Source organism: Electrophorus electricus, chromosome 22 (genome assembly GCF_041902795.1).
Source record: "Electrophorus electricus isolate QZ-2024a chromosome 22, ASM4190279v1, whole genome shotgun sequence".
NCBI classification, from domain to species: Eukaryota; Metazoa; Chordata; class Actinopteri; order Gymnotiformes; family Gymnotidae; genus Electrophorus; species Electrophorus electricus.
This window is the reverse complement of record NC_137518.1, coordinates 199409-213478: the sequence shown is the minus strand read 5'-3', so window position 1 is coordinate 213478 and position 14070 is coordinate 199409. Positions and strand designations below refer to the sequence as shown.

The following is a 14070-nucleotide window of genomic DNA, read 5'->3' as shown; positions in this document are numbered from 1 at the left end:
GTGTGTGTGTGTGTGTGTCTAAAAAAATGTCCTTCATTGCAGGTTCAAATATATGTGGCTGGACCACATATATTTACTTTGTGTTGTTGAGATGAAAAGCAAGTAACATTAGCTAGCAAGCCCCAAGTAATGACCAAAGCTAGCTAGCTAATTGAGTACCTAATAATGATTGTGTTTACATGCATTTAATAATCCAATCATATTCGATAACTGGAGAAATCCAAGTGGACATGCAAACAGCATACCATGATTTCTTAGAACAGAGTATGGCCTAGAAATCAAATTAAGAAAGCTGATAGACAGCCTTCTCTAACCAGATAGATCATTAAGGGCCCGATGTGGTGAGCAGAAATAATCTCAGCACATGCTCCATGAAAAAGAGATGATTTGCGTCTTTGCATCTATATAGAGAAAGCTGTAAAATGGCAACATTACCTACTATTAATGACCATAAAAAATTGAAGATACATATCTGCAAATGTCTGAAGTTTGTCACATCATTCCATGTGATTATTGGCTGGTTGCAAAGTAGAAATACAATTATTGCATGACTTATGTAAACCCAGAGGTTTCCCATCATCACAATACCCAAGTGCACGTTAATCGGATTACTTACAAAATCTGATTTTTTGCAGTTATTGAATTATTAAGCATGTGTACACACACTCAGTGACAAACTATTTAGACTAATTATGCGGTGGTTTTTACTTTCCTGTCTCATCCAGAATAATAGCCTGTGTTGTCATATACATCTACAATACAAGATGCATCTTTGTCAATGTCTTTGTCAAGTGAATTTCTAATTTCTATTTCATCAACAAGCCATAATAACTCAGAAACTAACTAGTTCAGAGATGTCTAATCTAGGCCTATAGCTAGCTAGCTACCTAACTAGCTCCTTCTATCTAACCTTAGCTTCTCCATCACTCCACCAAGTCATGTAAAACTGAAGTGGAAATGGTCAGTTTTGGCTGGGAAGTGAAATATATTCAGGTGCAGGCTCAAACATACAAGTTAACATGTGGAGCCTAAATGCTCCATGAACAGCTTACACAGTTGGGCAGTGACTAATTTTGACCTGTTGATTCCGTGTGAGCCATCGTGGTGCCTCACCGTAAACAAGCCCATCAGAGCAGAGCTTATCAATTATTCATGTGCGCACCAAAAAAGGGTTGTATAAAAGGAAACAGCTCGTTTCATTCTAAGGCCAAATTATATGGTTACAAAAGGTTGTGTAAAACTGAATCTGGGTACTTATTGCCCTAACCAAAGTCGCATACTTTCTGCACGGACAAGAGAGAATAATTTAAAAATACTGAATAAAAAGTCATTCTATGGCACCTTTAAGACTGACCATGTATTTTTGGCCAGTGCCTAACTACACATCAGTACACAGCATATCTAATGCGCTCACACTTCCAAAAACTTCATAAACTACACAACTGTATAAGGATGTTTATGTTAGGTCATGGCCTTTGTAAGAGGAATTCTCTATTTAGATTTAACAAAGGTTAAATATAATAATTGATGTAAAACTAAGCTAGTTTATGGAAAATTCTCCATTTAGCTTTTAGCATGTCATTGGCCCTCTTCTGTAGTCAGGCCCTGCAGGCTGCTGTCTGGGTCTGTGAATAACTTGCTCAAATGCCTGTTCCGACTTTTTCTTGAATTTCCATATCTCTCCAGTGTGCCAGGACTTCTCAGTTTTTTTAATCTTATATAAAAGTCTCTTTCTCCAACAGTTCTACTTATTCAGAGTTGGTGTTGGACCAGTCTGGCCCTAAATATCCAGGTCAGTGTTCCCAGACCAATGCCAGTGATGCAACAAGTCGAGAGGCCATCAAAGGACATCTTGTTCTGGTTTGGCTGCAAAAGAGGCAAAAAAAGGCAACTTCTATTCACTGCTTCTCTATACCGAGTCAAATGAGGATGCAGTCCAAAACCCCACTCTTACTCCCAGCTCTATTCCCAGAAAATCCTAAACTGTCAGGTTTGGTAGCCTGGGCTTTAGCACTGGATACTTTATCAGCAAAGTGAAAGAGAACAATAACAACTAAGAACACAAGGAAGGAATTTTAAACAGTTATAACTCAAGGATGAAAATTCTGTAACTAAACTCTGACTTCCAGCACCTATGAGCCCTGCTGAATGGTGCTGAAAGATTGTTGGGAATTTTACTTCCCATGATTTTGGATACACTGAGCTAAATTCAGTTCATTCAGAGTTTTTTTTTTTTCCCAGTTTATCCATGCCTGCATAAAGTCAGGACTTTGAAATGCAACCAAGAATACACTAAAAATGTAATGATGCCACTTATACACAAAGGATATATGGTACTCAATAACAAATAATTCTGGCAGCTTCATGCACTGCCATCAGTAACAGTACAATGACAATGCAATGAAAACTAAGAAAGAAGGAAACAAAAGATAAATGTGGACATGTAAAAATATTGCTAAATTCAATTAATGTCTTGTGTAGCATACAGAACAAATGTATGATGAACACATACTGTCATACAAAGGAAATGTTCACATGGTGTCATGAAATGTCAAATGACAGAATTAAATGTCAGTTAATCTAATATGGGCTTCATAAATCTTTGTACATTGATGAGGTGGTGGTGGGTAAATGTTGCTTTGCTGCATTAGTTAATGTCTATGAACCTTCTGAAGAAGAATATGCCCAGAATATGTTTCTACCACAGAGACTTTAGACCATCTTAGGTATGCATGTCTAAGGTGACCACTATATGTGTGCGTGCGCGCGCTTGTGCTTTCTTCAAAATAAACTGTGACCAGTAGTTATTTTAGGGCTTTCCCTTACTGCAAAGCCATGAAGGGGGTCTTTATACGAGGTTCTGGCACTGTGGAATATCTGTGCATTTCATTACACACACACACACACACACACACACCCCAAGTCACTTCAGCAACCACAAGCGTTTGTACAATGAAAATAAACCCACAAACCTAGTTGCAACTGTTAAGTCTTAACTTTGGTTCCTCTTTCTGCTTTCTTTGCATCTCATCCTAATGCTTTTCTTACCACAATGCTTAATTCTGTGCATACTAGCACATGGAACAGCACTCAAAGGCCGTGACAGTGGGACATGTGTTTAAACCATTAGTGACGCAGCCTGTACCTGCTGAATACACAAAGCCTCAGACACTCATACATCACAATGAGAGCCTGGCGCCAGTGGAAACAGCCAGGTAAAGTAGTTGAAGACGTTAGCAGCCCAAGTTAAGCAACAAAGTAAGATATATATAAAAGTTTATTTGCTTGGTGTTTTTAATATAAATATATATCGATCGATCGATCGTTCGTTCACCATGTCTTAATTCAAAGCTTCTATGATTCAAGATGAATATAGCTACACATGAGACTTGTCACTAAAATATTTGCTCTGAAAACAAACACACATGCATGCACCCCTTTGACTCACCTAGGCTCTAATCCGCAGTTAAAATTTTCAACAAAGTCCAACTGTAATGTGCCAATCAGGAAACCTCCAAAAAGAGGTGGGCCTACCTGCATGCCAGCACAGAGATTGATAGGTTAAGAGTCTGAAGTACATAGATTGCAGCAGCTGTGTGATAATTCATGTCTCTGTTTCAAGTTATTGTATTGTGCACAGGATTTATATGTTTATGTGCCTTTTTTATGTGTGAAAGGTAGCCATACCCTATACTACAGCCTTTGAAACATACCGTGGCACTACCTCTAACCCTAACCCTTAAACCCTAGCCTCGAACCCTAACCCTAATCCCAGCCTCTAACTCTAGTGTCTAACCTCAACCTTAGCCTCTGCATCTAAGGAGTTGGCCGGCCAAGAGAGCAGAGGAGAGAATGATGAAGACTTCGAGGATGCCATGCGCTTCTCTGTGGACTGTGTTTAATTTGATTAAACTTTTAAACGTGGTCGATTTGTGTGCATGTGTTACCTTAGCTTAGTCATGTATTTTAGTCTAACTGGCATGTTAGCAACGTGTTGGCCATCTTTGTGGTGTGTCTCATCTACTTCTCTTCCCTGCGTTCCCCAAGAGGGCTGCCATTATGCTTGGCTGTATGTTGTAAAAGGCTCCGATGTTGCAGTAAAGAGTGTTTCCTTGAACAGAAATGGTCTCTTCTGGTTGTTCTTCTGCACAGACACTACAGTATCCACCTCCCCCTTAATAGCTGTCATATTCAGCAGTACTACATCTGGCACAGATGTAGCCAGTTTTGTTTTGTTTGTTTTTTTATTGCAAATAGATATGCTCATAAAATAATTTCAAATGTCTAAATGTATTATTTGTCAGCAGATCTAAAAGAGTAAATAAAAATGAAAATGCTGAAAAAAATACCTTTTGCTGCAATAATAGTTTTAAACTCCTACCATCTTTGACCAGGGATGTTCTTCCTGACAGATCTGCTTTTGTCTGTTCGGGTGGAGTTCACCATTTTAAAAATGGTGAAACAGAATTTTGATTGGACTGAGATCTGGACTGGGCTATTATAGAACATTCACCTTTTTGTTCAGTCAGTCGTCATTCTTGTGTTTTGGCCTTGTGCGTGGGATCACGGTCCTGCTGAAAGGAGATGTCCCTTCCCAAGCTTTAGTTTTATCAGACTGGATTTGGCTGTCTCCCTGTGTTTTGCACCATCCGTCTGTCCTTCAGTTTTAACTAGACACCCACATTACACTACCCCCACATGCTTCACTGGTAGGGTGTGGTATGCTGAGGAAAGAGCAGAATTAGGTCTGCACAACACAGCATTTGGAATTTTACCCAAAAGACTCCATTGCTGTCTCATCTGACCATAAAACCTTATCCCACATTTGAGCTGGGTCATTCAGATGCTTTCTGGAAAACTCCAGATGTGCTTGTATTTTTTCTTCAGTACTGGATTCTTTTTCACCAGTACAGGCCAGTTGTATGCAGAGCTCTTAAAATAACTGACAAGTCACTTCAGTCAAGTGTCCGCCTCCCCAGTCTCTGTCCTGCTGGACACACTGTTGAGGGACAGCCTTGTCTAGGCAGTGAATGGTTAATATGATTCAGTTTTCATTTCCTCAAAACCGATCCAAGAGTGATATGCAAACACTTGGACAATCAGTCTGACCAATATTACTTTAATTAAATGTAGTTTAAAAACTCCCTTGAAGATGATTTTTAAATTATGCTTAGATCATTTAGATGCTTAGATCAATTATACACCAATTATGGTGTCTTCCATTGGTGTAACCCTGGAACTTAATACTTGTGCAAACATTTTAGTTAGTAATTTGTGTCAATGAATATTGAATTGTTAATTGTAATTCAGTTAAATCTGAAAACATTTTCAAGGCTGTGTACTACCTGTTTACCCCCTTATAGTCTGTGTTGCTGGAGTTGAGCACAAGGTTTAAATGTAAAAGCTTAAATGACAGTACAGGTTGAACACATTGGTTAATAGCTGAAGGGGGTGGGAGTACAACAGTCTTATGGTAGGGGCAGGGTTAATGTTAGTCCTGTGGTAGACTTACAGAATATATAATACTGTTCCAGAGTTCTGTAAGTTTCTTTAAACTGTCAGTACTTGACTGGACAACACAGTCATACAGAATATCTTCATCTAAATACTACAGACCGCCATTGAACATGCCTGTAGACTTATTCAAATGTTGGCCTTTGCCTGACTGATGATGTGGCAGGTTGCATGGGTCTGTGGGGATATGATCCACCAATGTGGGTAAAACTATTGCATGTTGATCTTGAAACCCTTTTCTAAAGGCAGAACTTCTGCCAGCCCCCTCCCTTTCCATGTCGTCCCAACTGCCTGGGAAGCGCTCAAGTTTAGTCTACCTGATAAAACTTGTACACAGCCCATCAGACAGCAAATGTAAGCAAGACTTGTGGGGTAAAAAAAGGTTTCCCCTAGCAGTTCACAACAAACAGTGACAGAACTTTGGTTCACCAACACACAGAGGGTTGGTCCTCACCTACTGTCTCCACCTCCATCTCAGACACTACCACAACCACCCCTGTTCTTTCTACCACATCCTACAAAATAAACAAATATACGTAATTGGGGAATGTGTTTTAGGCCAGCATAACATTAAACATACATTTTCCATCAGGTTTCTTCTCCACTGGCCCCGCCCCACTTCCAAGTTTCCTAACATTTTCGGATTTTGCTATTCTCCAATGTCGAGTGAATCTTGAATTACACCTATAAGGTGCTGGATGTTCAAATTTTAGATTTTGGCATTTAAGTTTAAGGAAAAACAAGAGACCAAAACAAGTGAGTTATCTTTACACAGTCCAAACACAAGAGAAGACAACTTTTTTTTTATATCCACAAAACTTACTCCAAAAGAAAAGCCCTTTCTTTACTCCAAAGGAAAAATCTTCTTGTCCATAAAAGAAGGCAAGTACAGGAAATGCAGCTGCAGGTCAGATCAGTAATCACACTGCAAGCAGCCATAACGAAAGGAGTGAGGAGAGACAATCTGTTCCTGAACACTAAGCTGGGAAACATTGGGAAACACAGGAAACACAGGCATGCATGTGTGACTGTCGAAAATGTAAAAAATTAAATTTAATTTAATTTAAAAAAAAACCAACAACAACTGTACTGGTCTGTGTGACACCGGTGTGTGTACAGTGGATGAAACAGCCCCCTGCCATCTTTCCTCATTCCTGTTCGCCTTCAGGCAGCAAAAAAGGACTCCATATCTCTGTAATGGTGGGCAAGCAGGAGGGGAGAAGAATGAATTTGCTCCCGATTTGTCATGTAATGAAGCAAAATTCTGACTAATTCCCCTACTGTCTAAAAGACCATCAAAGCTGACTTTTGTTACAACAAACAAGCAAGGAAACAAAAGGGAGGGGCAGAGAAGCAACGAGGACATTTACTCTGAACCCTGAACTGGTAGCGTTACCGGACTGGCAGGGTTTTAGGGTGAGTGCATTACCAGACTGGCAGGGTTAGGGTGAGTGCGTTACCGCTCTAGACATGCCCAAGAGCACAGCTCTGAGCAGCTAACAACAGGAACAAGCATGTGGTGCGTGGATAATGTGATGTTTTTTATTTAGTGAAATAGTGTTGCTTCCTTAATCGCAATTAAATTCTATTAAAATGGATGAATGGTGGTATAGTGCTTCTCTACAGTATCTCCAATTTCTAACAATCTGTACAATTACCAGAATGTTTCTTTTCAACTTCTTATCCTTCACAGAACCATTTTGCAAACTTGGGAAGCAATGTTTTGGGTGGGGTGAGCATTGCTTCCCTCCATAGTAACCTCTCCTTGAACACCATTTGTCCAGTATAGCAAAAAACCCACCACTTTTCCAGTAACGTCCTCTTGCAGACTCAAACATTTACATTTACGGCATTTAGCTGACGCTTTTATCCAAAGTGACTTACAATTATGCCTGAGCAACTGAGGGTTAAGGGCTTTGCTCAGGCGCCCAACAGTGGTAAGCTGGCAGTGGTGGGGTTTGAACTGGCAACCTTAAATCTGATTACCAGTCAGGTTTAAATCTACATTCTTCACATAATTCAGATAGGGATTGTTTTAGGGTATGGTAGGGTAGGAACGTAGGAGTTCCATTCTTAGCCAGATTAGCAGCGGCGCTGTTTTCTTCCATCTGCTATTTGCCCTGCTAAAGGACTGAAAAGACCTAAGGCTTTAGAAATGCTTTTGTAACTATTTTCTTATTAGATTCTCTTTTCTAAGGTTAATTAAATCTTAGAAAAGATTAAAGACTATACCCAATGCTCAGACTGCTACAGAATTCTTTTTTTGCTATAACATGCATAATCCACACCTGAATGAACACAAAAACCTGACCTCAGTTCAACACAGGCAAGCCTGTAATTAATTTATACAGCAAAATGTATTAGGTGCCATCAATCTACAGGCAAGATGGAGTAATTCTGTCCATCCTATAAAGACCGTCATACAGTGACCTACGGTTATATGGTTCAGTAGATTGTAATACTGGACACCTTAAAAAATACCACCATCAACCTTTGTACTGCCTAAAAAGGCAAAGCACAAATGGTTGAAAAAAAAATACATAAACTACATATGACTGCTGAATCTGCAAACAATTTTCAACCAATTCAACAGCCTACGAAATTTGAGCAGTGTTCATGTGACTGACTAAATGTTATGAATATTAACAACATAATCAAACTTATTGCACATTAACCATTTTAAGAATCTCAATATTTACATAATGTCATTACAGATAATACCACTTGTGAGCCGAACAGCACAGTTTCTAAATTTTTCTTTCTAAATTTTGATTCAATTTCAAATTCAATTAGACCACAACAACAGACGAGTCCAACTCTACCTGAGTCATCAGTTCCTTAACCACCTCAGGGTTAGGGTTACCACAGGTTTAGGGTTCTATTATGGATGTAAACAGACCTCAGGGTTACCATAGGGTTAGGGTTCTATTAGAGAAAGGACTATAGCCATGAACATGGTTTTACAAATCAACTACATAAAAATAACAATATTACCAGTGTTCTGTAATTACAATCTACACTCAGCTATTATTCTTCACAGTTGCCAAAAAATGTATACTGCTATCTAAAATGTATGCTAGTCAAAGTAATTGTATGTTGGGATTTCAGTACTGGCTGCAACATCTAAATTCAAAAACTTTGGCTGAAAAGGTTCACATTCAAGTGATGAGAGTCAAAGTCAAGTCAGATTTATTTATGCAGCACTTTTTACAATAGATGTTGTCCCAAAGCAGCTTTACAAATGTCCAAGTCCAAGCCACTAGTGTGCAAGCCAAGGGTAACAGTGGCAAGGAAAACTCCCCAGAGCATGAGGAAGAAACCTTGAGAGGAACCGACACTCAAAGGGGGGACCCATCCTTCTCTGACCAACAACAACTATTGTTTAAACTACAATAATAACAGTTTAAAGAGTAAAATTAATTTAAAAAATGAAAAGCAATTAATGTTTAGTCCAACTTTCTAGGGGTCCTAGAATCTAACTTGTGACTCCAAAATTGTGTCTCTACATTTGACAGAGTAAGAAGCTTCATTCACACTGGCAGAGCAGGTTAAAGTTACTACCAAAGAGTTCTCAATATGGATGCCTCAGGACTCACCCAAAAAAGAAAATGATTTTGCATTTTTAATAAAACAAAGCAACAAACAATGACTGCAACTTTGATTTTCGAACAACAGACATCAACTTGGTGTCAACTCAAGAGTTGGTACAGAGATGATTAATCAGCTAAAATTAACTTTTGGTTCCCCTTCTTGTAGGTTAGACAGCTTCTACAGAAACTGCGGAACACTCAGTGGCTATCAAACATCCATGGGGAAGACACCAACTACATGACTAAGCCTATTTGATTTGTGTATAAAATAAAGTAGAAAAGGAGTTACTCCATAAAAGGTAAAGATCATAATTAAAACAAACTAATCACCAAGACGTATATGTATCCAACAGAAATTATTAAAATGGTGGGCACCCAAATAAATCCACATCCTCAGAACCCAGTGATAACACTAAGGAAACAGAGGAGGTACCTAACAGCCAAGCAGTCATCCCATAACACAAGCAAAGACTGACCAGACACTGAAAACTTGGAGCATGCCAAAGCAAACGCTTTGTGTTTGTTCTTGTTAATCAGAAGTGCTTTCAAGAATCAACAGCTACCAAGCAGACTTGACAGGAGGGGTGGGTCTTCGCTTCACAGCTCCTCGAGACGTGGCAACTTTCCTTCTCACTGCACCTTCACTCTCCTCTCCCATTCAGTGTGTTTGAGCTTGTTTCAGACCGCCATTATGATTGATCAAAATCCCATTTCCTCACATGGCCAGCCAATGCATACAACAGGCTGTTTAAATCCTCTTGCCTTCTTTTTCCATCAGGGGTCTGTCCCTTTGCATTAGCTCTTTGTGGAATGAGTAATGTTGCTTCTGGCCCTGAACATCACCTGTCCTGCAAAAGCTCCATGCATCAGCCTGCAGACCAGAGTCCCCACCTTCAGCACGGGAGACCCCAGTATGTCACCAAAACAGCTGAAGAGCATGACAAACTTTACGTTCTGTTGGACAGAAGCAGTCAGATCAGGTTGGGTGGATAAAGGCCATCTGAGAGTAGCAACACTCACATCATGCAGTGATAGACCTAGAAGGGGTAGGGGTGTGTGTACAAACAGCCCTGCCACACTCTACTCCGATTTATAAATGGCTAAAATTCCCTCCATCTACACTTTTTCCTAACACAAAGACCAAGTGAGCACTTCTGAAATACGCTACTTTCCCTCCTGTGATTAAGAATAGAGCAAAGAGATCCATCTGGTTTAAGGGTAAAGGAGAGGTAAAGGTTTGGGGGAGGGGGGAGTTGAGAGAAAGAGAGTCCACCCCTCCTCCAGCTTCTCCATACATGCTTCCTAGATTCTCAATCCAGATGTTTCACAGAAGGCCGAGAAGGCGAGTGGAGAAGTGAAAGGGGGCGAGTCTAAACTCTCTCTATTCCTTTTCTTTCCAGTCTTCCCTTTCTGTATTTTTCTATTATCTCAATCCTCTGCCAAAACCATCCTACTTCCCCTTTTTTCTTTGACTCTCTGTCCTGTTGACACACACACTGTACTTGCCTACAACACTGACCTCTTAAAATGTCAATTGCTCACAGGGGTAGGTTACTAGTCATGGAAGCAAAAGACATTGCCATGGGAAGCAGCTGAGGAGTGCCTCGTTGTGAGTTTAAAAGACCAGTGTTAGGTTAGGCTTAACCCTAATTTAAGGAGACATCAACAACTCTGTGTGTTATATGGCATGCATGATGCTTACGTTTAAGCTTTTCTAAATATTCATTTGTAATCAACACACAAATGACAGAGCCAAGGCAAGTGACAGACTCAAGCAACACAGACACTTCTATAAGGCAAAGCTTCTATGAGTATAACATCTTTCAATATAACTATCAAAGGTTGCTAAAGTCAAGCAGCATCATGTACTGCAAAGTGCTTCAACATGGAGAGTTTATATATTTTAATAGGAAACTGAAGATGAATTTGTCATCTTGTTTGTTACATTTTTCCCTTCAACTCATTGAATTCTTTAGAATACACAGCACTGTGGTCAGCAGGGTTTATTTTTAAATGTGCTAAATGAATAAATGAATAAATCACTAAGGTAAAGAATGAAGATCTGACTGCCTATGTAATGACAACTGAAGAGCACCCATGTAATAATAAACACAACAAACACAAACATTGGTTCTACAGGGAAGGAGGACTACTTTCATTTCAGCAATAATGGTTGTCTTGGAGACAATAGTGTGGCACTAACAGAAGCAACTACACCAGCAATTATTTGGATTTGCAACACAACTGAATATGCACAGCAAGACAAGGAAACATTTATGGGACATATGAATTAATACACACACACACAAAGACAAACGGTTAAATAAAATACAAAACTAGTACCGAGTTACTTTTTTTGCTATATGCCCAAGTGTGTACTTACATCTTTAACCAGATGTTAAATGGGTCTACTGCACTGCTTATTTCAGGGAATTCTACATGGATCGTAGTTATGTAAAGAAAAACCCTACTCTGCCAAAAGAAAAAGAAAAAGTTGGAAAAAAGAAATAAAATGTCTGCATCTTCGGCCACACGCCTATCCCTTGATCTCGAAAGTGCAGCAAAGGCAGCCGGGTAATTGTTTCCAGAGGCTGCAGCTGGGCATCTGGAGAGTCTACGTGGTGTCTCGCCTGTTGCATGTCCTCTGCATATGCACCGTTAACTTACCACCCTACGATACTCAGAAAGTCCTACGGTTAAAGCTGAGCGCTGTTGTGCAGTCTTAAACGAGAAAGAGAAAGGTTAAGACAGATAAACCGTTGATCCTGTGTCAGGAACAGAGCAAGGGCACAGTAGCAGTGAGCTGGATTTGGACCCAACAGACCTGGTACTATAGGGCCTGTTTGCCAACGCAGCCTAAGATGGATGTTGCCCACTGATGGCACTTCAGACTGAGCTTGAGAAACAGAATAATTAACAAAGACGCGGTGCAATGATTAGTTAATGGACCTCGTCCCCAACTGACAGTAAAGAGGGGCAATGATCAGACACCGGCGTTCATTTGGAAAGAAAGAAATTCCATTACATGGCGAAGAGACAAAATTCATCTTAGTATGCTAGAGGAGTCTTCCCAAAGCTCCTCGAAGCCGTCCATTTTGCAGCTCAAGTAAGCAAATTCACTTTAAGCATTAAGGAAACTGCTAAAAGTAACGCTTGACAGTTCAGAATACCAGCCCGACATGATCCTGAACCTCCAGCAACAAACCAGTGATGTATTCCGCACCCTGAGATTCAGTCGAAATGACCACAAACTCTCCATGCTTAATGAGGTCGAAGATGACTGTAGACTACTTACCAAGTAATGCAAACCTACACGCAAAACTACACAATTTCTTAGCCAAGAAGATTTCAGCGCTTGATTGGACATACCGTTAGCACGGTAGCTTATGAAAATAAATCGCGTACTAATGTAGCAAGTCTTCACACATAAATGGCAGTGAAGTGCCGTACATTAGTTCTGAAAAATCAAATGATAAAAGCCTCTGTTAACTTTAGAAATAAGTGCTACTCACCGTCGATAGCCCTCGCAGGAAGGATCACCTCTATACTCTGCAAAAACCCCAGAAAGAGGACTCCGACAAACATCACGTCCGCTATCAAACGCAACATGTTTTCTTGCTTTCAGTCAATAACTTAAAATAAAACACCACAAAATGAAGAGACCAGCGCGAGGAAGCCCTGCTCCTGCCAAGGTGCAGTCCTGCAGACCCCTGCAGTCTGTGCGCGAGCCTTCTCTTTTTCTGCCCTGCGCCGCTCAATAAAACGAGCGGTGATCACGGGAAGTCGCACACTGTCGCAAAGAACCTTGAGAAAAGCCAAAGCCTCCTCCAGCCACACACGCTTAAGGATTATTTGAACGCATGACTCAAACTGTGCTCATCCTGGCGCAGAAGCTCCTGTGTCTGCGTTCTTTAGATGTCCGCGAGCATCTCTGCGTCCAGGTAACAACGTGCTCAAAGCACGCCTTTGTTCCCCGTGACAGCCACCGTTACCGTACAAGGAGCGTGTGATAAAGGTGGACGCGTTTCTCTAGTTCCCAGTTCACCGCTTTGCTGGTAGTAACATGTAACTGAGGCAAACGTGGGGTCCAGTCCCCAACTCAACGTTGTTGTGTGTGACGTCAGAGGAGCCAATGGGTGGCAACACCCTTCGATATCGATCCATCAGCGCACAATTCGCTCATTGGCCAATCACCCAGCGGTGAGCTTTTTTAACGAATCAACCCCGAGCGCGTAGAGTGTACGCTGAAAAAAGCGACACAGGTGGGGAAAAAGTTCAAGATCCGGTCAGGATTCACTCTTGTGCCGGAGTATGATTTAGTGTGCTTTGGTTTGTCTCGTTGGATTATCATCTGGTTGGTTAAGGTAGGCTCTGAGTTCACTTACTTTTGTCTTCTGTGAAATTCAAGGCTTGTTGTCTAAACCTAGTTTTTAGTTGCTTGGTAGTGGTAATTACTCACTACAGGTGTAGTTTCGCCCTGACCTTAGGTGTGAACAGAGGGGTGGGCTCAGCACTTATCGAACTGAGTTAAATTAGGATGACTCCTAATCAACATCTGGAGGTTTGGTAGTGTATTCAGTCAGTTCATCTACATCTCACCTACAGGACTTCACAAACTCAGCTAAGTATCTTCTCATATTATCTCAATCTTTTATCTCATACATCCACAAATCGAGCATCTGAAATGTGCTTCACAATTCCTGTCCACATATCCCACAGGTCTCCTTGACACAATCCTAGACGTCACAATCTCAGCAACCTCACTGACTCACAACGCTTCACACCATCACATATCATGGTGGCAGGAGTGCTCTGGAACTGCCAATCTGCTGTCCAGAAGGCTGACTTCATCTCAGCATTAGCATCCCTCCACTTCCATGTTTCTGTCAGAGCCAGGAAGTGTAGGATCACCCCTGAGAACTCGGCGACTCCGGCTGCCCTGTCCTCTGCCTTTTCATTTACCCAT

The 14070-nt window shown here is 40.8% G+C and overlaps 1 protein-coding gene across 3 annotated transcripts in view; it reads right to left on the bottom strand.

Annotated features, from left to right (window-relative positions):
* Positions 1 to 13186, bottom strand: part of LOC113581997 (low-density lipoprotein receptor-related protein 1-like) — a 98616-nt gene extending 85430 nt beyond the window's left edge. For 2 of the 3 annotated variants that reach the window (XM_081705529.1, XM_035520618.2), the window contains exon 1: positions 12617 to 13180. In XM_081705529.1, the coding sequence (XP_081561655.1) occupies positions 12617 to 12713 (97 nt within the window). In that variant the 5' untranslated portion in view covers positions 12714 to 13180. Of the gene's footprint in view, positions 1 to 12616 lie in introns of all 3 variants that reach the window. The other variant, XM_081705531.1, reaches the window with a different exon arrangement.
* Positions 13187 to 14070: the final 884 nt, after the last annotated feature.